This window comes from Macaca fascicularis, chromosome 13 (assembly GCF_037993035.2).
Source record: "Macaca fascicularis isolate 582-1 chromosome 13, T2T-MFA8v1.1".
Classification (NCBI taxonomy): domain Eukaryota; kingdom Metazoa; phylum Chordata; class Mammalia; order Primates; family Cercopithecidae; genus Macaca; species Macaca fascicularis.
Genome location: NC_088387.1, coordinates 66,540,379 through 66,567,533, shown reverse-complemented (window position 1 = coordinate 66,567,533; position 27,155 = coordinate 66,540,379). Strand labels below are relative to the sequence as shown.

Genomic DNA, 27,155 nt, shown 5'->3' with positions numbered 1-27,155 from the left:
TCAGGAGGCTGAGGCAGGAGAATCACTTGAACCTGGGAGGCAGAGGCTGCACTGAGCCGAGATCGCACTACTACACTCCAGCCTGGGTGATAGAGCAAGACTCCATCTCAAAAAAAGAAAAATTAAAAAATAAATAAATATTAAATTTTTTTTAAAAAGGAAATCTTTTCACGGGCTACAACATGAATGAAACTCTAGAACATTATACAAAATGAAATAAGCCAGTTACAAATGGACACATACTGTATGATTCCACTCATATGAGGTATCTATAGTAGTCACAAAATAAAAACAGAAAACAATGCCAGGCGTAGTGGCTCACGCCTGTAATCCCAACACTTTGGGAGGCTGAGGCGGGTGAATCACCTGAGGTCAGGAGTTCAAGACTGGCCTGGCCAACATGGCAAAAACCCTGTCTCTACCAAAAATACAAAAAGTAGCCAGGCGTGGTGGCGGGTGCCTGTAAATCCCAGCTACCTGGGAGGCTGAGGCAAGAGAATTGCTTGAACCCAGGGAGCAGAGGTTGCAGTGAGCTGAGATCATGGCCACTTCACTCCAGCCTGGGCAACAAGAACAAAAGTCTGTCTCAAAAATAAATAAATAAAAGAAAAACAGAAAACAGAAAGGTGGTTGCCAAGGGCTCAGGAGAAGGACTAAGGTAATTTTAAAAGGTATAGACTTTCAGTTTTACAAGATAAAATAGTTCAACAGATCTGTTGTACAACAATGTGAATAAACAACAATACTGAACTGTATATTTAAATATGGTTAACATAATAAATGGGATGTTAGGTGTTTCTTACCACAATTTTAAAAAAATAATTTCTTACAAGGTTATGCTAAGAGAAGAAACAGGAAGCAAAGTGTTCTGACAGAATCTTAACCCACTTTCTATCCCAGTCTCCATCAGCTAAGGGATTACTCACAGTTGTTAGAGAGTGTAAAACAATGAGAAAACCTCTCTTGCTGATACGGAGGAAAATTCAAGCACACCACTTCAAAGATCTTTCTGCGTATTATATTAATGGGTACGGTATAAAGAATTTACAAACCCTAAAATGCAATTATTGGTATTTCATTCTAATTTATGTTATCTGTAAGACTTTACCAATTCAGTCGAGTCAGTGGGGGAAAAAAATAAAACAAATTGAACTACTTATGTCATCTAAATATGACTACTAGATGTATATGGATAGTTGCTATGGTCTACTGATAATAACCGCATTCTTGTGTTCTTGTGTCAGTACAAACAATAAAATACTTTTTAAAACAAATGCTTTGAAAATATTGTTCATGAACTAACAATAACATGCAACAAGAATAATATATCATCATATAATCAAGTCACAAAAACCACAGAACAAATTAAAAAGGCAAGCAGTTTAAGAGTCCTACCCTCTTCCTTTGTCTGTGAAAGACTCTATTACTGTTCCTTCCACTGGACCATTGGGATCTGCTTTCAATTCTAATATTTCTGCAAGAGCAATTGTTGCTTCTGCCAAAGCCATCAGATTATTGCCCTTTAACAATAACAAAGGTTGTTAATACACGTTAATAAATATTATCAGTAAATATAAATACCAAGGACAGAAAGTCACATAATCCTTGCAAGATATATTATACTTTTCTCTTTAATCATTAAAAGCATGATTACTCAATTTAACAAAGAAAGGAAGGGAGGGAGGGGAAAAGAAAATAAGAAAAAAGAGAATGGGAAGAATGGAAGGGAGGGAGGGATCAGCAAGAAAACCTGAGCCATGGACAGATCTTGCAAGGAATCAGTGGCTATTTTTTTTTAAAGTATGGCCACTGGTGGTACTTGTTACTATCCCTTTCATAAACACATGCAATGCTTCATTCTTTCTCCTCCGTCTGTCCCTACAATTGTGTTTCCTTCCTCTTGCTTTCTTTTTTTACGTTCTACCCAACTGAACGAGATTTCACATCTATTATTTCATTTGATCAACTCAAGAATCCTATAAAGTAAATCAAGCATTACTTACCCTTATTAAATAAATGATGAGAAAATAAATAAATGAGGAGAAAAAGCACTAACTAGAGATCTAGGCTCTAAGCTGTGCTTTATAACCACCCAGCTGTGCACCCTTTAAAAAAGAAATCACCTCACCTCCCTGGATCTTCTTACCTCAACCATAAAATGAAGAAGCTGGAGTGGGTGATTCTTTTACCTTTCATGGTCTATGTTTACTATGCTCTCTAGGGCTCCAAGATCACACAGCCGATTAACTGGTGATGGAACTGGAACTGATAGGCAAGCTATTTTTCCACTCCTCGTATCAGCTAAGAGATTGCTCACAGTTGTTACCAAATATAAAACAACAGACAAGGGCCGGGCACAGTGGCTCATGCCTGTAATCCCAGCACTTTGGGAAGCTGAAACTGGCACTTAGGAGTTCGAGAGCAGCCAACATGGTAAAACCCTGTCTCTACTAAAAATACAAAAAATTAGTCGGGTGTGGTGGCACGTGCCTGTAATCCCAGCTACTCAGGAGGCTGAGGCAGGAAAATTGCTTGAACCCAGAGGCAGAGGTTGCAGTGAGCCAAGATCATGCCATGCACTCCAGCCTGAGACACACAGCAAGACTTTGTTTCAAAAAATAAAAAATAAAACAATAGACAACTGTAAAACAAAACAAAAAAAATTGACTAAATATTTTGCTTACCCACCCACTTATTCCTAGTATTTATTCCAATTTACAAAATGCTGCTCCAAAAAGCAGAACTAGAGTTGTTAACTTGCAAGAAGTAATCCTTTACATACCTTAGAAAATCATCTTACCTCCCTGCCACTCTCTTCCAATGCCCTCCATTCCCTTGGAATCATCTCTGACACACCTCCAAATCTGCCTAAGCAGCTTTATATCTACCTACTCATCTCATGGTATCTGGTCAGAAAAGGTAGTCAACTCTTCAAATATTTTAATTTTTTTTTTTTTTTTAGACAGGGTCTCACTCTGTTATCAAGGCTGGAGTGCAGTGGCATCATCTCAGCTCACTGCAACCTCCACCTCCCTCACTCAGGTGATCCTCCAGCCTCAGCCTCCCCAATAGCTAGGACTACAGGCACATGCCACCAAGCCTGGCTAATTTTTGTGTTTATTTGTAGAGACAAGGTCTCACCATGTTGCCCAGGCTGGTCTTGAACTCCTGCCTCAATGGATCCGACCATCTCGGCCTCCCAAAGTGCTAGGATTACAGGCGTAAGTCACTGCGCCTGGCCAAATATTTTAATCTTATTGTAGTAAGCTTAACGTGTGGCTTTTGGAGTGCAATAACAATTGAGATAGTGCAGAAGATAACAAAGTCTAAGTCAGCATTTTATAAATTTCAGAGAAAAAGATGCACAGTTTTACTACTAATGGAGGCATAATTTCTAAGTATCTTGGAGGTAACACATTTAGGAAAAGTAAAGATGAAATGAGATTTAATTGGAGGAAGGTGTAGATTAGCCCACCATCCCTTCAGTGAATGATAAGGAGGAAAAAAAAAGACTATATTATATAACAAGGATGGACAAAAAAGGTTACTTAGCAGCAACCTCTACGGGGTAAAAGAATTGGAAAACACTGATATGAGGCAAGTACTGACTTTCCTTGGTGCTTATATTCAAGAAAGAATAGATGGTAATTTTAAAGAAAATGGAATTCATTTAAATAACATTTTAAAACATGTAGCAATTTAATCCACAAAAACATTCAGTCAATCAACAACAAAATCAACTTAATATTTAATCTTGGTATTCATGAACTTTTTGTTTAAATCTCTTAAATGCTGTAAGGCCTGTTTTCCACTTGTAAGAGGCATGAAATATAAGCACTTTTTTGTTAACAACTGGATTTCATTTCTGCTTAAGACAGTCTTTGGTCAGGCACAGTGGCTCACACTTGTAATCTCGGTGCTTTGGGAGGCCAAGGTGGGACAATGGCTTGAGGCCAGGTGTTCAAGACCAGCCTAAGCAACACAGTGACACCCTATGTCTACAAAAAATTTTTAAAATTAGCTAGGCATGGGATGGCACCTGCCTGTAACCCAAGCTACTCAAGAGGCTGAGGTGGGAGGACAACTTGAGCTTTGGAGGTGAAGGCTGCAGTGAGCTGTGATCGCACCACGTCTTTATCCTACTATTTCCCTTATTCCCCATTTATTCTCATCCTAAGTATCTCATAATAAAAAACATATTCCATTTAGACTTGACTCCACACTGATCAGCTGGTGACTGACCTCTCTGAGCCTAATTCCTAATGTGCCAAACCGAGATAATACCATCTTTGCCTGACACCCGGAAAATGTTTTAAAAACAACACAAATTATGTACATCAAAATGTTCTTTAGATGTAATATACTGTGTGCATTGTGTACAGCGTTCCCATTCAGGCATATTCATATGAAGTCCCCACATTTACCGTAAGTGCGGAGACAGGCACTGCTTGAACATCACCTCCATAATCTTCACATACCACATCATAAGCCAGCAGCTCTTTTTTCACTCTTTCAGGATCAGCCTCAGCTTTGTCACATTTATTTATGGCAAGGACAATAGGAACTGAAAGAAACGGAGTTAAATAGAGTGAAAATGATGACACCTTCAATTCCAGGTATTCACAGTGAAAGACACCAACTTTCTGTTCCAGTTTTCTCTTTATTCAGTGGATGTTTTTATCTAACAAAAGGCCAAAATGACCCACTTTAGAGTCATATCACCCTACTCTGCTCTCTACACATAAAGAAATCCAGATGCAAGATGTTAAAAGTATAATTATAAGCAGATTTTGAGTGAATAACAGACACCTGAGATTATCCAAAAAAAACAATACAGTTGGGCTGGGTGCAGTGGCTCATGCCTGTAATCCTAGCACTTTTGGAAGCTGAGGCGGGTGGATCACCTGAGGTTAGGAGTTTGAGATCAGCCTGGCCAACATGGAGAAATCCCATGTCTACTAAAAAATACAAAAATTAGCCGGGCGTGGTGGCACACGCCTATAATCCCAGCTACTTGGGAGTCCGAGGCAGGAGAATTGCTTGAACCGGGAAGGTAGAGCTTGCAGTAAGCTGAAATCGTGCCACTGCACTCCAGCGTGGGCAACAGAGAGAGACTCCATCTCAAAAAAAAAACACAACAAACAATACAGTCATTCCTGGGTATACTGGTGGATTGGTTCTAGGAACCCCCCACCACTGCCTGTATCAAAATCCCGGCATACTCAAGTCTTGCAGCCAGCTCTACAGAACCGTGTGTACAAAAAGCCATGTAAGGAAGTTTCAAATTCTGTGAATGCTGTTTTATTTATGTTTGGTTGAAAAAAATGTGTGTGTTAAGTAGACTCACACAGTTCAAACTCGTGATGTTCAAAGGTCAACTGTATTTTGGGTAGAAAAAGGCCTATCCTTAAACATAAAAGCAAGATCAACAAGTACACTGGAGATAATCTCAAAAAAAAAAAAAAATCATGAGAAGATTCCAATTCAATACTACTAGATCATTTGCCTCTTCTTTCCAGGGTTTATTAACACATTGTTAAAACCCAACATCTCATCCTAGGTTAAAACTAAGTACCAATATCACAAATTTCCTTTTAGGACTTATACTATTTATTCATACACCTAGGTCAGTGACCAACATATAGTCGACTAACACATAGGCTCTCAATAAATGTTTACTTAATGAAAGGACCAAATAATCTTTTAATCTACTTATCACTAGACATATCCTCTCTTTAGAGAAATCACACAAAATTCTATGAGATAATTCTGTGGCTGCATTTCATCATCTCTGTAATTTTCTCAGGTATCAAACAGAAATTTTAAAATATACAAAAAAGTTTTGCAATCCACAACATACTATTACAAAAAAGTACATCCCAGCCGGGCACGGTGGCTCACGCCTGTAATCCCAGCACTTTGGGAGCCAAGGCAGGTAAATCACCTGAGGTCAGGGGTTTGAGACCAGCCTAGCCAACATGGTAAAACACCATCTCTACTAAAAATACAAAAATGAGCTGAGTGTGGTGGCGGTCACCTGTAATCCCAGCTACTCGGGAGGCTGAGGCAGGAGAATCACTTGAACCTGGGAGAAGGAGGTTGAAGTGAGCCTGAGCCAAGATTGCACCACTGCATTCCAGCCTGGATGATAAGAACAAAACTCCGTCTCAAAAAAAAAAAAAAAAAAAAAAAGAAAAAGAAAAAGAAAAGAAAAGAGACAGAAAAAGTACATTCCATGTTGATGAGCTGGAACTTAACAGGTAGGTACCAAGAGAAGAGGTGTACAAAGCATGATCTAATGAATTTATCCTATCTCAGCCAATTGTTTTGTAATGGGATCCCTGGCAAATTTATCCCTCTCTTCTTGCCATGTATTCCCTAGAATCATTAAGAACATAGTACATCACACAAAGGCAGTTTTAAGGAATTAGAAAGGAAAGAGAATAACATTGGAAGCTAGCAGATCTAAATTCCAAATGCAGACATACTGAAAATTAGTTGTATAATTGTATATAATTACGGAGAGTTCTGGCTGCTGTCTGAGTCTTACTTTCCATGCTGTAAAATAAAAGAACTGGACTAGCTCAATAACTCCCAACCTTTTAAAAATCTTGCCAGTAAATCTGGGGGGAATATGACACACTTCATCAAGTATATTTTCTCAGTAAGGGTAGGGGTACAGTCATTTCAGAATAAAAATGAATATATTGAATGTGTAACTTTTTTTTGAGACGGAGTTTTGCTTTCGTTGCCCAGGCTGGAGTGCAATGGCGTGATCTCAGCTCACCACTACCTCTGCCTCCTGGGTTCAAGTGATTCTCCTGCCTCAGCCTCCTGAGTAGCTGGAATTACAGTTATGCGCCACCACACCTGGCTAATTTTGTATTTTTAGTAGAGACAGGGTTTCTCCATGCTGGTCAAGCTGATCTTGAACTCCCAACGACCTCAGGTGATCCACCGGCCTCAGCCTCCCAAAGTGCTGGGATTACAGGTGTGAGCCACCACTCCAGCCTAGAATGTGTAATTACATGTGTGGGTATTTATTATTATAACTTTTAAATGAAGAAATAAGGGAGACGATCATTAAGTGATTTTCCAAAAGTTTCAATTTTATATGTTTGATCAGATAAGAACTTATTTAAAGCAGAAGGGAAAGTTTCTCTTTAGAGAAGAATTCCACATAATAAATTAACAGGAAATAACAGAATATAACCACTATGCAACTTGTAATGAATTTAGGTGATGGGTACATAGAATTTCATTATTATCTTCTTACTTTTGTATCTGCTTAAAATTTCCATGATAAAAAGTTGAAAACAAAACAAAAAAAAGCATAGGAAAGACTGTACCTGTGGTATGTACTTATGGTCACAAGTCCCAAGTTGAATCCTGCTATACTCTTCCTATTAGTTATAAGTCTGTGGGAAAACAATTTATCTTTGAGGCTTATCTATAATACAGGTATAACTCTGGGATTGTTGTGAAGACTAAATGAGCTATATGTAAATGGCCCCAGAACTTTGACTTTATGTAGTACATCCATTAAGTCAGCCACACAGTACCTTGTGCATCTTTGGCATGCTGAATAGATTCTACAGTTTGTTTCATCACCCCATCATCTGCAGCTACAACCAAGATGACAATGTCAGTGACCTGAGCCCCTCTGGCTCTCATTGCTGAGAAAGCAGCATGTCCTGGAGTATCAAGAAAAGTTATCTTTTCCCCAGAAGGCAGAGAAACTGTGGAAACAGAAATTCAAGAACATCAAGGACTCAAACATGTACTTCCTTAATACCAAAGAATATATGTGACATTATCTGAAACCATCAATAATTCTTTAAAATAATTTTATTCCTTCCATTAATCTTAATCAGAACACAGATCATAATAATTTCACAATGCAAAGTGATAAAATGCCAGTGAAACTTTTATGGGTTTTTTTCCACGTAAAAATTTTAAACTAAAGTCTCCATATTTCTAGAACATAACTACTTTCATAAATGTATCAATGATAAATCTATTTTAGAGATAGAACAGACCAACTGTTGTACAGGGAGCCACCCTTACATTAGCAAATCAGAATTGCACAACCCCCTGAGCCACAGAAAGGCGATTTAGTAGACAGTAGCTCAGGATTTGAGTCCAGTGACCTTGGGTTTAAATCCTGGCTATGCTACTTACAGGCTATATACTGTGGGAAAGTTACTTAACTCAAAGAAGTATCAGCTTCCTTATTTGTAAGTGCAACTATTAATACCTACCTTATGATGTTGTTGTAAGATAAAAAAGACAAAACATATAAGGTGCTTAGCATAGTTCTGGACACATGCTAGGTGCTCATAATTGGGACTATTATTTAATTATTATCAGCAACATTATCACAACCTAGCAAAGGAGGTTATATAAACATAATTAATTAACAAAAAATTGTAGGCTCATTAAATCAAACTAAGAATGAGCTAGAATTAGAAGTTAACACAATTTTCAGCCAGGTGCAGTGGCTCACACCTGTAATCCTAGCACTTTGGGAGGTCAAGATGGGCAGATCACTTGAGGTTAAGGGTTCGACACCAGCCTGGCCAACATGGCAAAACCCTGTCTCTACTAAAAATACAAAAAAATTAGGCCAGGCAGGATGGTTCACATCTGTAATCCCAACACTTTGGGAGGCCGAGACGGGCGATCACAAGGTCAGGAGTTTGAGACCAGCCTGGCCAACACGGGGAAACCCTGCCTCAACTAAAACTACAAAAATCAGCCAGGCACAGTGGTGCACACCTGTAGTCCCAGCTACTTGGGAGGCTGAGGCAGGAGCACTGCTTGAACCGGGAAGGCAGAGGTTGCAGTGAGCCAAGATTGCACCACTGCACTCCAGCCTGGGTGACAGAGTAATACTCTGTCTCAAAAAAAAAAAAAAAAAAAACAGTTAACACAATTTTCTTCTCATAGAAAGTTAAAAAATAGCTTTACTAATCACTTGCTCTACATTTCATCAAACCAACGACTGTAAGCTTTAGCCTTCTCTTTTACTTTGAATTTGTATACTTCACACTATGACATTTGGTTTAAGAAAATAGTAAGTGGGGTTCCCAAGCACATTGTAAGGTAATTTGTGTTCATACCAAGAAAGGCACCAATGTGCTGAGTGATGCCTCCAACTTCCATTGCTGCCACTTGAGTTTTTCGAAGTTTGTCAAGTAATGTCGTTTTCCCGTGATCAACATGGCCCATTATAGTAACAATCGGGGACCTTGGGGTTAATAAAGCTGGATCTGCCTGGGGCCTACAATTAACAGCAGAAGAGTTTCATTTCTTAAATATCAGAAATACTTTATAGCCTGTGCATTGGTTCACATTTATCCCTGTGAGCTACCATTAACAATAAAACCCAATATTCAGTGTGGATTAGGCCTATTTCCCCTTCTTATACATATAATGACTTATGACAGACTATTTCATAACTGCCTACCTACCTGTGGTTTACATTTTCATAAGAATGAGAATTAATCAAATCTGAAAATTCAGACCAATGTATACATTCAGCAAATTTAAAAAAACCTTACAGTTTTATAATAACTTGAATGTATTAATATACTTTCTAATGCTTTAAGTACTTTGAAGAAAAGTTTATACACATGTATCTTTATTACAAAAGAAATTTTAAAGCAAATCTTTCCATTAAAAAGTGTGAATATAACTATGTAGTCTCTCCCAAACCCCACCAGTCTATACAGTTAAGTTTTACCTTCTTACAGCATCTTTATTTTTTTTGACTTTGTCCTGTTTCAATTTACTCCACTTTAACTTCATCCCTGCCTTCATTATCACTTCCTTGATCCAGACTTCATCTAAATGTGAGTCTGCTTCCAGTGAATCTATGTCAATAGCAGTGTTCAATAAAGCTTCATATATATAATCTGGTTGGAATAAAATAAAACCTTTTAGGATCATTAATCAAATGCTCAAGAAAGTAATCTCTATTAACAAATGTTTATATGAATAATACACTCAATGAGAGGAATAACTATGCAAACTGGTTCTCTAATTAATAAATCACAAGGAAGCTAAAAAATGTTTTTAAATTATTCAAAATATGATACATTTCTATTTACTGACTTTTCTGCATATTCATAAATATTTGAATTTATGTATTCTAAGCCATCTGAATCATCAGTAAAATGTTAAGATAGATTTAGTATTTATAATAATTGACTGTAGTCTACTTCTCTAAAAATTAGTCACAAAAGTCATGTATATATGAATGTGTGTGTGTATACAATCAATTCCCATTATTTGCAATAATTATGTTCTATAAAGTCACCAAAACTATTGAATTAGCAAATATTGAACCACTGTTCTGAGGGGAACTACACAGTTGGGTTCCTGCAAGCCTTCAGTGACATTTCATTAACTGATCAATACATAATTTTGTTTTATGCATTTCTGTTTAAAGATACTATATATATATTTGATTCATTAACATTGAACTCATGGCCAATTGCACCATAACTCATGCTGGAACAAGCTTATTTGAGATGCATATTTTCTCTGTAAGGCATATCACAGCCTTCTTGAGCTTAGGAACACTAGATAGGACTTCAGTACCACATTTAGGAGCCATTTTAAACAGCAAAATTACCAACAAAAAGTATAAAAATGTGAAAAAAAATGTGGCACTAAATAGAATACAAAAAGGACACTTGTTTGCAGGACAACAGCTGAAACAGAGTGTCACCTCATTCAACCTCAGCTTCAGAACATGCAAAATGCACAACTCACATTTTTCACTGTTCTGCACATGTCCAATAATAACTGCAAGAGAACCTGAGTACTGATTTTTTTTTTTCTTTCTGGGACAGAGTTTTGCTGTTGTCACCCAGGCTGAAGTGCAGTGGGGCAATCTCAGCTAGCTGCAGCCTCTGCTTCCCAGGTTCAAACAATTCTTCTGCCTCAGCCTCCTAAGTAGCTGAGACTACAAGTGCATGCCACCATCCCTGGCTAATTTTTGTATTTTTAGTAGACAGGGTTTCACCATGTTGGTTAGGCTGGTCTCAAATTCCTGACCTCAGATGATCTGCCTGTCTGGGCCTCCCAAAGTGCTGGGATCACAGGCGTGAGCCACTGCACCCAGCAAGTACTGATTTTTGAGCTGCAAATACATTTTGTTGAGTAGGTGAATTTTCAAATACAGAATCCACACCTAAAATAAATAATCCACGCATAATGAGAACTGACAGTACGTACAGACACACACACTATATATATATATATCTCTCTCTCTGAATACATGTATCCTCAATTCATTTACCTGTTTATGTATCTAGGGTGTCCAAAAAGTCTTTATTTTTTATTTAAAAAAATTTTTTGGCCAGGCATGGTGGCTCATGCCTGTAATCCCAGCACTTTGGGAGGCCGAGGCGGGCAGATCATGAGGTCAGGAGTTCAAGACCAGCCTGGCCAATATAGTGAAACCCCATTTCTACTAAAAATACAAAAATTAGCCAGGCATGGTGGCAGCGCCTGTAGTCCCAGCTACATGGGAAGTTGGGGCAGGAGAATCGCTTGAACCCGGGAGACAGATGTTGCAGTGAGCCAAGAATGTGCCACTGCACTCCAGCCTGGGTGACAGAGTGAGACTCCATCACAAAAAAAGAAACAAAAAAAAACAAAAAACTTTTTTTTGAGATAGGGTCTTGCACTGTCGTCCAGGCTAGAGTACAGTGGCACAATCCTAACTCACTGCTGTAGCCTCAAATTCCCAGGCTCAAGCAACCCTCCTGCCTCGGTCTCCATTGTAGCTGGAACCACAGGTGCCACCACCACATCCTACTAATTTTTTGTAGAGAAGGGGTCTTGCCATGTTGCCCAGGTTGGTTTTGAACTCCTGGTCAAGCAATTCTCCCACCTTGGCCTCCCAAAGTTCTGGAATTACAGGTGTTACTGCACCTAACCCAAAAACTCTTGAAATATAGGAAAAATATTTACCTATTCTCTTTTTCATTTTATTTAATGTGCTTTGTTTTAATCTCAGTCATGTTTCCCTGTGGATGATAAACAAATGTATCTGTGATGATAATGAAACAAGTAGTTTTATGTTCCAGACTTGTAGTCACCCTATAAAAATATATTTAAAGCCGGGCGTGGTGGCTCAAGCCTGTAATCCCAGCACTTTGGGAGGCCGAGGTGGGCAGATCACCTGAGATCAGGAGTTCAAAACCAGCCTGCCCAACATGGTGAAACCCCATCTCCATTAAAAATACAAAAAATTAGCTGGGCATGGTGGCACACACCTGTAATCCCAGCTGCTCCAGAGGTTAAAGCAGGAGAATCTCTTGAACCCAGGAGGCGGAGGTTGTAGTGAGCCAAGACTGAGCCACTGCGCTCCAGTCTGGGCAAGAGTGAGACCCCGTCTCAAGAAAAAAAAAAGGAAGAAAGCCATCCTCAGATAAGCAGAACATTACACTAAAAGAACATCCTATTCACTGGTGTGCTGGCAAATGTTTAATAACTATGCTGTCAAAAATAAACCTCTAATTTACAGCATTCCCCAATTTCCATGGTGCAAATATGCCCACCATGGTTGATTACAAGCTACCAACATAAAGTCACTGAATACAGAGTTGGGAAGAGATGCACAGTAGTAGACTACTATATAGTCTTTCTACCATACAGATATGATAGGCATAAATAACCTTGAGAACACAAATAATTGTAAAATGCAATAAAATAATTGGGAAGTGAAGAGTTGGTTTTGTTTGTTTGTTTGTTTGGGGTTTTTTGAGGCAGGGTCTCAATCTGTCGCCCTGGCTGGAATGCAGCGGCACAATCTCGGCTCACTGCAACCTCTGCCTCCCAGGCAATCCTCCCACCTCAGCCTCCTCAAAAGCAGGAACTAGAGGCTTGCGTCACCATACCCAGCTAATTTTTGTATTTCTTTTGTAAAGATGAGGCTTCACCATGTTGCCCAGGCTGATCTCAAACTCTTGGGCTCAAGCGATATGTTTGTCTCAGCCTCTGAAAGTGCTGGGATTATAGACATGAGCCACCACACCCAGCCAGTAAAAGAGTTTTTGAGTTTTTACTACCTTTATGACTTAATTTTTTAAAATGGTTGTGTTTAACAACCAATAATGCCAAGAAACCATTTCCTATTTATCTTTCTACCACATGCTTTCCCAAGGAAACACATTTTAAGAATGATACAACTCAAATTTACTATGTGAATATGCTCTCAGAGAACTGTAAAACTATTTCAAAACAAAAATTATTAGTTGGCTGGGCATGGTGGCTCACACCTGTAATCCCACCACTTTGGGAAGCTGAGGTGGGTGGATCAGCTGAGGTCAGGAGTTTGAGACCAGCCTGACCAACATGGTGAAATCCCATCTCTACTTAAAACACAAAAATTAGCAAGGAGGCTGGGCAGTGGCTCACGCCTGTAATCCCAGCACTTTGGGAGGCTAAGGTGGGCGGATCACCTGAGGTCAGGAGTTAGAGACCAGCCAGGCCAACATGCTGAAACCTCGTCTCTACTAAAAATACAGAAATTAGCCAGGCGTGGTGGCGCATGCCTGTAGTCCCAGCTACTTAGGAAGCTGAGGCAGGAGAATCGCTTGAACCTGGGAGACAGAAGTTGCAGTGAGCTGAGATCGTTACCGCTGCACTCCAGACTGGGTGAGAGAGCAAGACTCCGTCTCAAAAAAAAAACTTAGCCAGGCATGTTAGGCATCTGTAATCCCAGCTACTCGCAAGGCTGAGACAGGAGAATTGCTTGAACCTGAGAGGTGGAGGTTGCAGTAAGCCAAGATCACGCCATTGCATTCCAGCCTGCACAACAAGAGTGAAACTCTGTTCAAAAAAATGTATATATACAGGCCGGGCGCGGTGGCTCAAGCCTGTAATCCCAGCACTTTGGGAGGCTGAGGCGGGTGGATCACGAGGTCAGGAGATCGAGACCATCCTGGCTAACATGGTGAAACCCCGTCTCTACTAAAAATACAAAAAACTAGCAGGGGTGGTGGCGGGCGCCTGTAGTCCCAGCTACTTGGGAGGCTGAGGCGGGAGAATGGCGTGAACCCGGGAGGCGGAGCTTGCAGTGAGCCGAGATCACGCCACTGCACTCCAGCCTGGGAGACACAGTGAGACTCCGTCTCAAAAAAAAAAAATATATATATATATATATATATATACACACACACATATATATGAGTACAATTCTATTTCTAATAATGCTAAAAATACCTAATACTCTAGTTTTCCAATACATTATATCGAACTTTTGGGAAGTAGCTTACATAAAGAGATAATCATTTCCCCTCTGTATTAAATGCATATGGTATTAACATACTATTTTATTTTTACCAAAGACTTAAATATTTACATGTAGAAAAGTATCCAACATATTGCAACATTAAATATTACATCAAGCTACTTAAATTACCCAGGAGAAGAGGGAAAAAAAGTACTCATATCGCTAATATATATAGTAGTTAAAAAGAATCACCTCATGAAAACTATCTTTAATTCAGAAGAGATTTGAATATGAAATAAGCTTCAAATAGACACCCTTTATTTTCATCATAAACAATCAGTTTGGGGTTTAGAGTACTGCTCCATGAGACTAAATTTGTATTTTAATCATTCTATTTATTAGTCATACTAAAGAATTATGGTTATGGGTTCCTCTATGTGTATAGGGGTAGGGGGTAATGTTTGAAAAAAAAAAAAAAAGGAGTACTCATCTTTTAGAGATATATACTGAAGTACTAATGGATAAAATAAAATATCTGTTGTCACTGACTTATGCATAAATTTAAGCTTTTTCCATTCTTTCTGCTACCATATTTGTCTGATAATTGCTAATAATAAAAAGTTTTGCCAGGCACAGTGGCTCATCCCTGTAATCCTAGCATTTGGAAGGCTAAGGTGTGCAGATCACTTGAGGTCAGGAGTTTGAGACCAGCCTGGCCCACATAATGAAACTCTGTCTCTACTAAAAATACAAATATTAGCTGGGTGTGGTGGCATATGCCTGTAATCCCAGCTACTTGGGAGGCTCAGGCACAAGAATCACTTGAACCGGGGAGTCAGAAGTTGCAGTGAGCCAAGATCCTGCCACTGGACTCCAGCCTGAGTGACACAGCAAGACTGTGCCTCAAAAAAAAGTTCTAAAAATCAAGCCTATCATCCATACTATTTATAAAACCACACCAATACAATTTTCTGTAGAAAAAATTCTGAATGATATAGCCATATTCATTTATTTTCATAGTTTTCTAGCTGTAAAATGACTGAATAATCCATCTGCAAAATTATTAAAAATGCCAAACAGGCCAGGCACGGTGGCTCACGCCTGTAATCCCAGTACTTTGGGAAGCCGAGGCGGGCGGATCACCTGAGGTTGGGAGTTCAAGACCAGTCTGATCAACATACAGAAACTTCATCTCTACTACAAACACAAAATTAGTCAGGCGTGGTGGTGCACGCCTGTAATCTCAGCTACTCGGGAGGCTGAGACAGGAGAACTGCTTGAACCCAGGAGGCAGAGGTTGTGATGAGCCGAGATCGCGCCATTGCACTCTAGCCTGGCTAACAAGAGCGAAACTCTGTCTCAAAAAAAAAAAAAAAAAAAAAAAAAAGCCAAACAGTGTGCTAACAATTTTGTACTCTTTGTAAGGATGTACATGCACAAAAAGTAGTAACACGTTCAGGCAGGAAATACACTGAAGTTTAGCATTGCTGTGATTTACAAAATAATTCTTGAGAGATAATTTGGTTGATGAGTAACAGCATGTGCTCTGGAGCCATAATTCATAAGATCAAATATTCCCCATATTTCCGAGGTTCAAATCCTGGTTCTCCCACAACTAGCTGGAAAGAGTGGGTAATTACTTATCCTCTCTAAACCTCACTTTCCCAGCCTGTAAATAAGGATACCTAACTTTAGGGCATTGTGAGAAGAAGTACAAGAGTTAAAAAAGTACTGGTACATATTAATGGCTTAACATATATGAGTTACTATTAATTCTTTTTTTCCCCAAGAGTCTGTTACACTTTGTTACAATAACAGGGTATATTTCTCATATACTGAATTTTAATGTCACTTTATAATGAAAACTCAAATTTTGTTTCAAAAATCCTAAACTGGTAATAAGCACATCACAATGAAGGAATATAAAAATGGCAATAATATGCTCCATTTATAAATAAAAATAATATTATGACAAATTGTAGTTATTATTATCAGTATATATATTTTTTAAAGACAGATTCTCACTCTGTCGCCCTGGCTGGAGTGCAGTGGTGCGATCTCGGCTCACTGCAAGCTCCGCCTCCTGGGTTCACGCCATTCTCCTGCCTCAGCCTCCCGAGTAGCTGGGACTACAGGCGCCTGCCACTATGCCTGGCTTATTTTTTTGCTATTTTTAGTAGAGACGGGGTTTCACTGTGTTAGCCAAGATGGTCTCGATCTCCTGACCTAGTGATCCGCCCGCCTCAGCCTCCCAAAGTGCTGGGATTATAGGCGTGAGCCACCGTGCCTGGCTACTATCAGTATTTCTCATATTGTCAAAATGAGTGAAAAGGCTGGGCGTGGGAGTTCAGGAATTTGAGACCAGCCTGGCCAACATGGTGAAACGCTGTACTACTAAAAATACAAAAATTAGCCAGGCGTGGTTGTGGGCACCTATAATCCCAGCTCCTCAGGAGGCTGAGGCAGTAGAATCACTTGAATCTGGGAGGCGGAGGTTGCAGTGAGCCAAGATTGTGCCACTGCACTCCATCCTGGGTGACAAGAGTGAAACTCTATCTCAAAAAATAATAATAATAATAATAATGAGTGAAAAAAAGGAAACCAGAAAATTATAGGGCCAGACATGGTGGCTCATACCTATAATCCCAGCACTTTGGGAAGCTGAGGCAGAAGGATTACTTGCACCCAGGAGTTCAAGACCAGGCTAGACAACATAGTAAGACTCTGTCTCTACAAAAAATAAAAAATTAGCTGGGCATAGTGGCACATGCCTGTAGTCCCAGCTACTCAGGAGGCTGAGGCTGAAGGACTGTTTGGGCCCAGGAGGCCAAGGCTGCAGCAGTGAGCCATGATTGTGCCACTATACTGGACAAAGCAAGACCCTTTCTCAAAAAAAAACTGAAAAAAAAAAAAAAAGGAAGAAGATATAGAAAATTATAGAAAAACAAAGAGAAAGTATATAAGTATAGACCCTCAGTCTAAAAACATTCTTTGGATTTATTCTAATAGCCCACAAAACTTCCAAGAAACAAAAATTAATTCATACAAGAAAATCTTTTCCACTTTAATTAAAAGCAAAATCTTAGAGAACTACATTTGGCAGAGTCAAGAAACTAGGGATTATGACTTAAAATGAAGAATATTACGATGACTTTATATATATATATATATATATATTTTTTTTTTTTTTTTTTTTTGAGACGGAGTCTCGCTCTGTCACCCAGGCTGGAGTGCGGTGGCCGGATCTCAGCTCACTGCAAGCTCCGCCTCCCGGGTTCACGCCATTCTCCTGCCTCAGCCTCCCAAGTAGCTGGGACTATAGGCGCCCGCCACCTCGCCCGGCTAGTTTTTTGTATTTTTTTAGTAGAGACGGGGTTTCACCGTGTTAGCCAGGATGGTCTCGATCTCCTGACCTCGTGATCCGCCCGTCTCGGCCTCCCAAAGTGCTGGGATTACAGGCGTGAGCCACCGCGCCCGGCCGACTTAATATATTTTTTAAGTGCCAGTCTAGTTTTTAATCTTTAAATGCCTTAATCTCATTGCAAATAAAATGCCTGGTCTTCCAACATTCCCATATTTTGCTTTGTAAAAATATCTGACTCACCTGTGTTTTTTTCCATTGCCCTGGCCAGTTCCTCAACAGTCATTCCAATCCATACTTCTACCACCTTTTTAGATTTTGTTGAAGATAACTGAGATTTCTGTGGTCTTTCTTCCTATTAAAAAAATCAGAACATATAAACAAAAAGGAAGAAAAAACTTAAGTGACAATTTAGATTTATTCTGAAATATCTACCACAATCATAGCTACTATTTCTTTTTTTTGAGACAGAGTCTTGCTCTGTCATCCAGATCTCATCCGATCTCAGCTCACTACAACCTCCACCTCCTGGGTTCAAGCCATTCTCCTGCCTCAGCCTCCCCAGTAGCTGGGATTACCGGTGTGCACCACCATGCCCAACTAGTTTTTGTATTTTTTTTGTTTTTTGGTTTTTTTTTGAGATGGAGTCTCTCACTCTGTTGCCCAGGCTGGAATGCATGGTGTGGTCTCGGCTCACTGCAACCTACAACTCTCAGGTTCAAGCGATTCTCCTGCCTCAGCCTCCTGAGTAGCTGGGACTACAGGCATGCGCCACCATGCCTGGCTAATTTTTGTATTTTTAGTAGAGACAGGGTTTCACCATGTTGGCCAGGCTGGTCTCAAACTCTTGACCTTGTGATCTGCTTACCTTGGCCTCCCGAAGTGCTAGGATTACAGGCGTGAGCCACTGTGTCTGACCATAGCTACTATTTCTACCAACAAACACTCCCATAAGTAGTTAAAACTTAGGCTAAAATTAAATTCCTACATCCTTAATTCACTGTTGTACACTGATTCCCAAGGAACCAAATTCATCAGCACCACACAATTAACCAGAACTTCCCTTTCTCATAAAGCGCTATTGCTTGGAATACAGCATTAAGTAATAAATATTCTGTAAATGATAAAATACTCAAAATGGATTTCTACTCATGGTTCTAGGCACTTTCATTTTAGATCAAATAATAAAATAACTTACAGAAATCTGTAACTATGCCGGGCGCGGTGGCTCATGCCTGTAATCCCAGCTACTCAGGAGGCTGAGGCAGGAGAACCACTTAAACCCAGGAGGCGTAGGTTGCAGTGAGCCGAGATCGCACCTGTGCACTCCAGCCTGGGTGACAGGTTGAGACTCCGTCTCAAAAAAAAAAAAAAAAAAAAGAAAACTGTAACTACCTTTTTTGTTACTAGAAACCTATACTGAGATAAAGCAGCCCCAGTGAGCATTTCTGTTGGCCAGGGCCAGGCATACAGCTGAGCTGTCCACACAGGGTACGCAGATGAAAACCCATGGCTCCACTGTCTTAATGCTCTTCTTTGACACAGACTGTGCAGTTGCCTATAAATAGTGTGAAATCGTAGCAAGTTCTCCAATTTCAATAGCTTCTGGTTCATGTTTCTCCTAGGAAAAAAAAAAAGGTTTTAAAATAATATTCAAATCAAGTTAGCAAATATTAATTGGATATTTACTATATGCATAGCACTGGGCTACACTTAACTCACTAGACTTACAACAACGAGTAAAACTGGGTTCCTGCCCTGAAAAAACTCAGTCTCATCAAGAGATGGGATTCCATACCAAGTACTCTCTAGATACTAGCTATTATTATTACTGTTAATGTTACTACTATGATAGAATTGAAATACAATAACAACTTGTAAAAGGCACTTTTTTCACTCTCGAAATATCAACTAACCAAATCACAACTAGAGTAATTTTTCTCAAGTACAAATTTGAAATGATCACCTTTCTGTTAAACACCCTGAAACTTCTTTTTTGAAACTGGGTCTCACTATATTGTCCAAGCTGGAGGCTGGAATGCACTGATGTGGTCACAGCTCATTGCAGCCTCGACCTCCTAGGCTTAGGTGATCCTCTCACCTCAGCCTCCCTAATAGTTGGGACTAGAGGTGCCCACCACTATGCCCAGATAATTTTTTGTTTGTTTTTTTGGTAGAGATGGTGTTTCACCATGTTGTCTAGGCTGGTCTCAAACTCCTGGGATCCAGTGATCCACCCTGGTCTCCCAAAGTGCTGGGATTACAGGCATGAGCCACCATGCCCAGCCTTACTTTATTTCTTACACTCTTAGAGTCTCTACACTCCTACCTCTCAAGCTTTTGTTATTATAACCCACCTATAATCTCTGATGGCTTGTCATCTCATCTCTGAAACTTTGCACACACTTCATCTAGTTGGAACTGTCTTTCAATTCTTAACACTTTTCCATCTTCCCATCTCACCCCCTAAAAAAAGATGCTTTATAGTAGGAAGAAGACACCCAATATTTATTGAATAATGCCTTTTGAGTTATTATTCTTAGAATGAAAGAAGAGTTTTTTGAGAGAAAACTGTAACAGAACTCATTAGTAATAGTTCTTTTCCTCCCAGTGGCCTCTACTGCCTCTGCTCTCAAGACTGCATTTCTATGGCTTTGCTTTTCAGTTTTTAGGGGCAGGAACGACAAAAACAATGTAAAAAGAACACGTTTTCCGGCCGGGTATGGTGGCTCATACCTGTAATTCCAGCACTTTGGGAGGCCAACGTGGGCAGATCACCTGACATCAGGAGTTTGAGACTAGCCTGGCCAACGTGGTGAAACCTCGTCTCTAATAAAAATACATATAAAGCTATCTTGAACAAAATTATAAACTTTTACAAAGTTTTAAAATTTTTGGCCAGGCACAGTGGCTCATGCCTGTAATCTCAGCACTTTGGGAGACCAGGGTGGACCAGGGTGACCAAGGCAGGCAGGTCATTTGAGGTCAGGAGTTCGACACCAGGCTGACTGATGTGGTGAAACCCCATCTCTGTTAAAAATTCAAAAAAATTACCTGGACGTGGTGGCACATGCCTGTAGTCCCAGCTACTCGGGAGGCTGAGGCAGGAGAATCGCTTGAACCTGGGAGACAGAGGTTGCAGTGAGCCGAGATTGCACCACTGTACTCCAGCCTGGGAGACAGAGCGTGACTCTGCCTCAAAAAAAAATTTTTTTTAAATGATTTCTTATAATATTTATAATTTCTCTTTTAAATGATTTCTCTTATAATATTTCTATAGTATGCTTATATTTTATATTTATATACAACATATATATTATATATTTATATTTTCTACTAGATATTCTTTAAAATTGTTCACAAATGATAATAGTTATTTGATGTGACCAAAGAAATCAAGGCTCTGGACAGGTGATCTTTGCTAGATAACTAGACATTAAATGTTACATTTCTTTCTTTCTTTTTTTTTTTTTTGAGATGGAGTCTCCCTCTGTTGCCCATGCTGGAGTTCAGTGGTGTGATCTCAGCCCACTGCAACCTCTGACTCCCGGGTTCAAGCGATTCTCCAGCCTTAGCCTCCCAAGTAGCTTGAACTACAGGTGTGCGCCACTGTGTCCAGCTAATTTTTGTATTTTTAGTGGATGCCAGGTTTTACCGTGTTAGCCAGGCTAGTCTCAAACTCCTGACCTCAGGTGATCCACCTGCCTCAGCCTCCCAAAATGCTGGGATTACAGGTGTGAGCCACCATGCCTAGCCTAAATGTTACATTTCAACCAATCTTCCCAAAGTGTATTTTATGGTTCTAACATAGTAAATTTATGGTTCTGACATGGTAAATAGAATATACTGAAATTTTTTTTTTGAGATGGAGTTTTGCTCGTCGCCCAGGCTGGAGTGCAATGGCGCAATCTCGGCTCACTGCAACCTCCACCTCCTGGGTTCAAGGGATGCTCCTGCCTCAGCCTCCCAAGTAGCTGGGATTACAGGCGCCTGCCAGCACAGCCGGCTAATTTTTTTGTATTTTTAGTAGAGACAGGGTTTCACCATGTTGGTCAGGCTGGTCTTGAACTCCTGACCTCAGGTGATCCACCCACCTTGGCCTCCCAAAGTGCTGAGATTACAGGCGTGAGCCACCGCGCCTGGCCTATATTGAATACTTTTTAAAAGAAAGAAAATAAATGGTAACTGAAACAAGCACAGTATAGTGAAGAAATTATCTTATTGGGCAACAAAGGAAACTTAGCTGGACACTCACTCTGATAGTAAGTGTTATCTGGACTCAGCAAGTCACTTGTTTCCTATGGGCCTCATTTTCTGGATCTCTGTTAATAAATAAATAAATAAATGTTTGAATATCTGTCCTTCCTATTACAAGACTATGAGGACAAAATGGGATGATGTAAAGACTTTATCATCAGCTATTTTAAAACCATATCACACGTTTCAGTATTGGCTTATAAGCTTTGAGGATTCATTGCTTGTAAGTTAAAAATATTCACAAGTCATTAACTTGTTTACCTTCGGACAATTAAGAGGTTATGTATGTGTGTGTAATCGAGCAAGCATTTTACCTTAAAAGGCTTACTCAAGTAAAGATCAAGGAAAAATCTGACTTAATGCCAACGAAATAAACACATTAAGATTTAGAAATTCAGGCCGGGCGTGGTGGCTCATGCCTGTAATCCTAGCACTTTGGGAGGCCGAGGCGGGCGGATCACCTGAGGTCATGAGTTCAAGAGCCTGGCCAACGTGGTGAAACCCCATCTCTACTAAAAGTACAAAAATTAGCCGGGCGTGGTGGTGGGCGCCTGTAATCTCAGCGACTTGGGAGACAGAGGCAGGAGAATCGCTTGAACCCAGGAGGCAGACTGCAGTGAGCCGAGATCGCGCCACTGCACTCCAGCCTGGGCGACAGAGTGAGACTCTGTCCAAAGGAAAAAAAAAAAATTTGGAAATTCATTCAATAGTATTTACACACATTAAATACTTTTAAGAATGGCACATACTTACGGTTGTGCCCCTGGACCAAAAGTAGAGTGTTCGGGAAACACAGGATTCCTTGAGAAAATAATTTTTAAACGAGTATGAAACCAGATTCGAGAAGAGCACAGATTAAGGGAATGGGAGGAAGGACACTACAAGATATTAACCAAAGCACAGATATGTAATTGAGGCAGAAACTGGAAAGACATATTGGAGGCAATAACCCAAATGTCAAAACTGGAAGGAAATTTGTCACTTATTCCAAGCTCCTCATTTTACAGAAAAGGAAACGTAAATCCATAGTGGTCAAAAAGGCGTCTCCAGCGTCATACCGCTAGTTAATGGCAGTCAAGACTAGAACCCAGACGTTCTGACTCCCAGTAAGGTGGTGTTTGGTCACTAGGATATTCTTGTCAAGGAATCTGAAAAAAGTATGTTGCAAATACGTAGTTACGTTAGTGGAAATGTCTGAAAGTGAGCTGGAAGCTTTCGAACTTACCTGAAAGGTAAAAATAAATCACTGCAGAAAAATTACGAAACTGGGGTGGCTTCGCCTCAAATTGGAGCCCAGAAGGCCTTGGGCCCATGGGAGGCTGGGACTTGAGGACCTGCGCCCGCAGCGGCGCCCGAGGAGGGGAAGCCGGCCGGCCGCTTCCGAGAGAACAGAGCACATGCCTTCGTGAATGCTTAACGTGGGCTTACGCAGGGATTAAACGCATCTTGAAAAGCCTTCCGAACGCACAATGTTTATGAGTTCGCGTGATTTGTGCCACTGACACGTTAGGCGAAACAACACACACCACCCACACCGGACAACCCTGGTTAAGGGACCCTACCCACTTAACTCCTACCTACTGTCCCGGGCCCCTGGGTTCTGAGCACGGGTGGAGTTCACCTTCCGCACCCGGAAGAATGGTCGGTAAGTCAGTCCGTCCCCGCTACGGTCCCCGCCGGGCTTCCGGTCCCGCTGGAAAAGGTTCTTTCCGGAATTCAGAAGAGTCGCTGTAGCCGCCCGGGGTGGGACTGTCTGCGGTGTTCGCAGCGGGCGTCCAGCCTGGGAGGCGCTCGTTCAACCTGTGGCTCCTCCCAGGGTCAGCCGCGCGTGGTGAATCGTTTCTGCAGGTCCCTTCCATTTCTTGTTTTCCTTTCCTTTCTTTCTCTCTTTCCTTTTTCTCTTTCTGTCCCTCTCGTTTCTTTCCTTACTTCCTTCATTTCTTCCTTCCTTTCTTTCCTCTTCCTTCCTTTCCGTTTTTCGCTTTTTTTTTTTTTTTTAAGAAAACTGCCTTTATTCAATTAGAAGTTGGAAAAATTAACTGATACAGAAAAAAAGTGTAATCAGCTGGAGAAAAAAGTGCCACCCATGAGAACTGATGGCTCCTCTGGGAGGGAATCTGGATACAATGAGGGTTTCTAGGAAGCAAATTACTTCTACTCTGGGGCTGTGTGTGGCCTCGGTGGTGCTTGCACTCGAGGAAACGTTAAATGGAGAACTGTGGGAGAAATGATACCTCCTTCAAAGATACGTGTTCCTAACAAGAAGGAAAAAAGAAATGCAAGGAAACAGTGGCCGTAGAACCAGTTAGTATTGTGCGAACAGTACTTTCTCTTTTTTCGGAAGTCAGCTTGTATGTATGGCATTTGGAGTAATAGAGTCAGAGTGTCTGATTTCCTATCCCAGCTCATTTCTAGTGTGTGGTTGGGGATGTCTTGTCAACTGTCCATGTCCCAGTTTGTTCATCTACATTATAGTAATGACAGTAGCTAGTTCACAGGATTGTAATACGGTTTTTGTTTTGTTTTTGTTTCTTTTTGTTTTTGAGACGGAGTTTCTCTCTTGTTGCCCAAGCTGGAGTGCAATGGCGCGAACTCAGCTCACCGCAACCTCTGCCTCCTGCGTTCAAGCAATTGTCCTGCCTCAGCCTCCCGAGTAGCTGGGATTACAGGCATGCGCCACCACGTCTGGCTAATTTTGTGTTTTTAGTAAAGACGGAGTTTCTCCATGTTGGTCAGGCTGGTCTCGAACTCCGTATCTCAGGTGATCCGCCCACATCGGCCTCCCAAAGTGCTGGGATTACAGGCGTGAGCCCCCGCTCCCAGACTGTTTTTTGTTTTTTTGAGACAGTCTCACTGTGTCGCCCAAGCTGGAGCTCAATGGCGCGATCTCGGCTCATTGCAACCAACCTCCGCCTCCTGGGTTCAAGTGATTCTCCCCCCTCAGCCTCTTGCTTGGCTGAGATTACAGGCGCACACCACCACACCCTGCTAATTCACCATGTTGGCCAGGCTGGTCTGGAACTCCTGGCCTCAGGTGACTGCCCACCTCAGCCTCCTAAAGTGCTGGGATTACAGGCATGAGCTGCTGCGCCCGGCTGTAATAAGCTTTTAATGGGTTGATAAACTGTTGATAAATAGTGCCTGGTTCATAGTAAGTGTTTGCTGTTATGGTTATTACAGCCTGCCCCCAGAGCTTTCCCTCACCTTGCTTGGACATTATGTCTTTCAGCTGGTCCTTTTGACCACAACCATCACCACCTCTCAAATATAAATATTGTTTTATTATCTGTGTCTTTTGGTAAAAGGAATTTGAGAAGAAAACAAAATCAATCAATTAATCTTTGTCTTTAAGATCTACCACTCCCCTAGGTAATTGGTATTGTACAGAAGTTCATTACTCAAAAGCATACTTGCCATCATCTTACCTCCTAACTCATGCCCCCACCCCAACCTACCACCCTCTTTTTTTCCCCCACCTTCCCAATGCCTACTACAAAGGTGTGCAATCGGTGTTACTGAATGATTTAATGCAAACTTCTCTCCTGGACATTTTTTTTTTTTTCTTTTTTTGAGATAGGATCTCACTCTGTGGCGCAGGTTGAATGGCACAATCTCAGCCCACTGCAGCCTCCGCCTCCCACGTTCAAGCGATTCTCCTGCCTCAGCTTCCAGGTAGCTGGGATTACAGGTGTCTGCCACCATGCCCGGCTAATTTTTTTGTATTTTTATTACAATTGGCCTGCCCAGTTTTGAACTCCTGACCTCAAGTGATCCGCCCGCCTCGGCCTCCCAAAGTGCTAGAATTCCAGGTGTGAGCCACTGCACTGGGCCTGGAAATTTTTTTTAAGTGAACCTAACAACACTTGAAAACTATTGAAGTTTATTCCAATCGCTATCATTTTACCTACCGCTCTCAGATATCTACTGAAGTTTAATTTGTGTGAGAAGTAATTCTTTGCTGTCTTACTTGCCTTGCAAGGCAGTTGAGAAACAACCAGAAATCAGTTGGTAAACCATCAAAGTAGTTGCCAGGTCATTTTTCCACAATATTAAGGTGAAAATAACCATCTATGCCTCTATGTTCCTCTAATGTTCTAATCATTAAGATTTTCTAATCATGCTAATGCAGAAAATTAAAGCAATATACCAAAATATAGAAAGTGGCAAAAAAAAAAAAAAAGAGAGACAGAGAGAGAATAAAAACAGTTCAAGGAACAGAGAAGCCAACCTGAAAGAGCTCCCAATGGCCAAAGCTGGAAATATTTGAGCAGCAAAATAACAGTACTAGATTATAACCAAAAGTATCAACTAAGTATACATATGTTCATACTAATATAAATAAATAATAGAATAAATACATAAATAGAGAAGGAACAAATCTTCCTTACAGAAGATGCCAACTTTTATATATATATGCATATATATAAAACCTTCACTAGGAAGTGAAGATTAATTCATCTCCACCTTAGTGTGGGCTGGACTTACTAACTTGCTTCCAAAGAATACAGTATGGAGGCCGGGCGCAGTGGTTCACACCTGTAATCCTAGCACTTTGGGAGGCTGAGGCAGATGGATCATGAGGTCAGGAGTTCGAGACCAGCCTGACCAACATGGTGAAACGCTGTCTCTCCTAAAAATTAGCCAGGCATGGTGGCATGCACCTGTAATCCCAGCTACTCAGGAGGCTGAGGCAGGAGAATCGCTTGAACCCAGGAGGTGGAGGTTGTGGTGAGCCGAGTGCCACTGCACTGTAGCCTGGGCGACAAAGCAAGACTCCGTCTCAGAAGAAAAAAAAAAAGAACACAGTATGGAAAGGGGAAATTAATAACTTTACAGTGGAGAAACTTGGCAGACAATGCATTGACCAAGTGATCAAGGTGAACATCACCTGCAATGTCGTGTTAATATCATGGACACCCCCACACGAAATGATGTGATGAGGACACTTTACCCCTGTAATATCCTTTTCAAAAACCCACAACCCTACTCTAATCATGGGGAAAGCATCAGAGAAACCGAATTAAAGAGCCTTCTACAAAATACCTGACCAGTACTCTTCAAAGCTGTCAAGGTTAGGAAAAGCAAGAAAGGACTCAGAAACTGTTACAGATCAGAAGAGACTAAGGAGACATAACAACTCAATGCAATATGGTATCCTGGATAGAATCCTGTAACAGAAAAGCACATTAGTGGGAAAACTGGTAAAATCTGAATAATGTCTGTAGTTTAGTTAACAGTAATACCTCAATGTTAATTTCTTAATTCTCACAAGTGTATCATGGTTAA

The 27,155-nt window shown here is 40.7% G+C and overlaps 1 protein-coding gene across 50 annotated transcripts in view; it reads right to left on the bottom strand.

Annotated features, from left to right (window-relative positions):
• The window catches only part of MTIF2 (mitochondrial translational initiation factor 2), a 32,131-nt gene extending 8,605 nt beyond the window's left edge, over positions 1-23,526 (bottom strand). Inside the window, exons 1-12 of one of the 50 annotated variants that reach the window (XM_065527586.2) lie at positions 23,447-23,526; positions 22,928-23,017; positions 22,619-22,670; positions 21,868-21,934; positions 20,667-20,804; positions 19,008-19,233; positions 17,856-17,967; positions 9,746-9,917; positions 9,123-9,283; positions 7,563-7,739; positions 4,425-4,564; positions 1,396-1,520 (exon numbers count right to left, since the gene is read on the bottom strand). In XM_065527586.2, coding sequence (XP_065383658.1) covers positions 1,396-1,520; positions 4,425-4,564; positions 7,563-7,739; positions 9,123-9,283; positions 9,746-9,917; positions 17,856-17,967; positions 19,008-19,226 — 1,106 coding nt within the window. In that variant the 5' untranslated portion in view covers positions 19,227-19,233; positions 20,667-20,804; positions 21,868-21,934; ... (1 more) ...; positions 22,928-23,017; positions 23,447-23,526. Of the gene's footprint in view, positions 1-1,395; positions 1,521-4,424; positions 4,565-7,562; positions 7,740-9,122; positions 9,284-9,745; positions 9,918-17,855; positions 17,968-18,810; positions 19,234-20,666; positions 20,805-21,867; positions 21,935-22,618; positions 22,671-22,927; positions 23,018-23,094 lie in introns of all 50 variants that reach the window. The other 49 variants (XM_074011759.1, XM_065527585.2, XM_074011762.1 and 46 more) reach the window with 49 other exon arrangements.
• Positions 23,527-27,155: the final 3,629 nt, after the last annotated feature.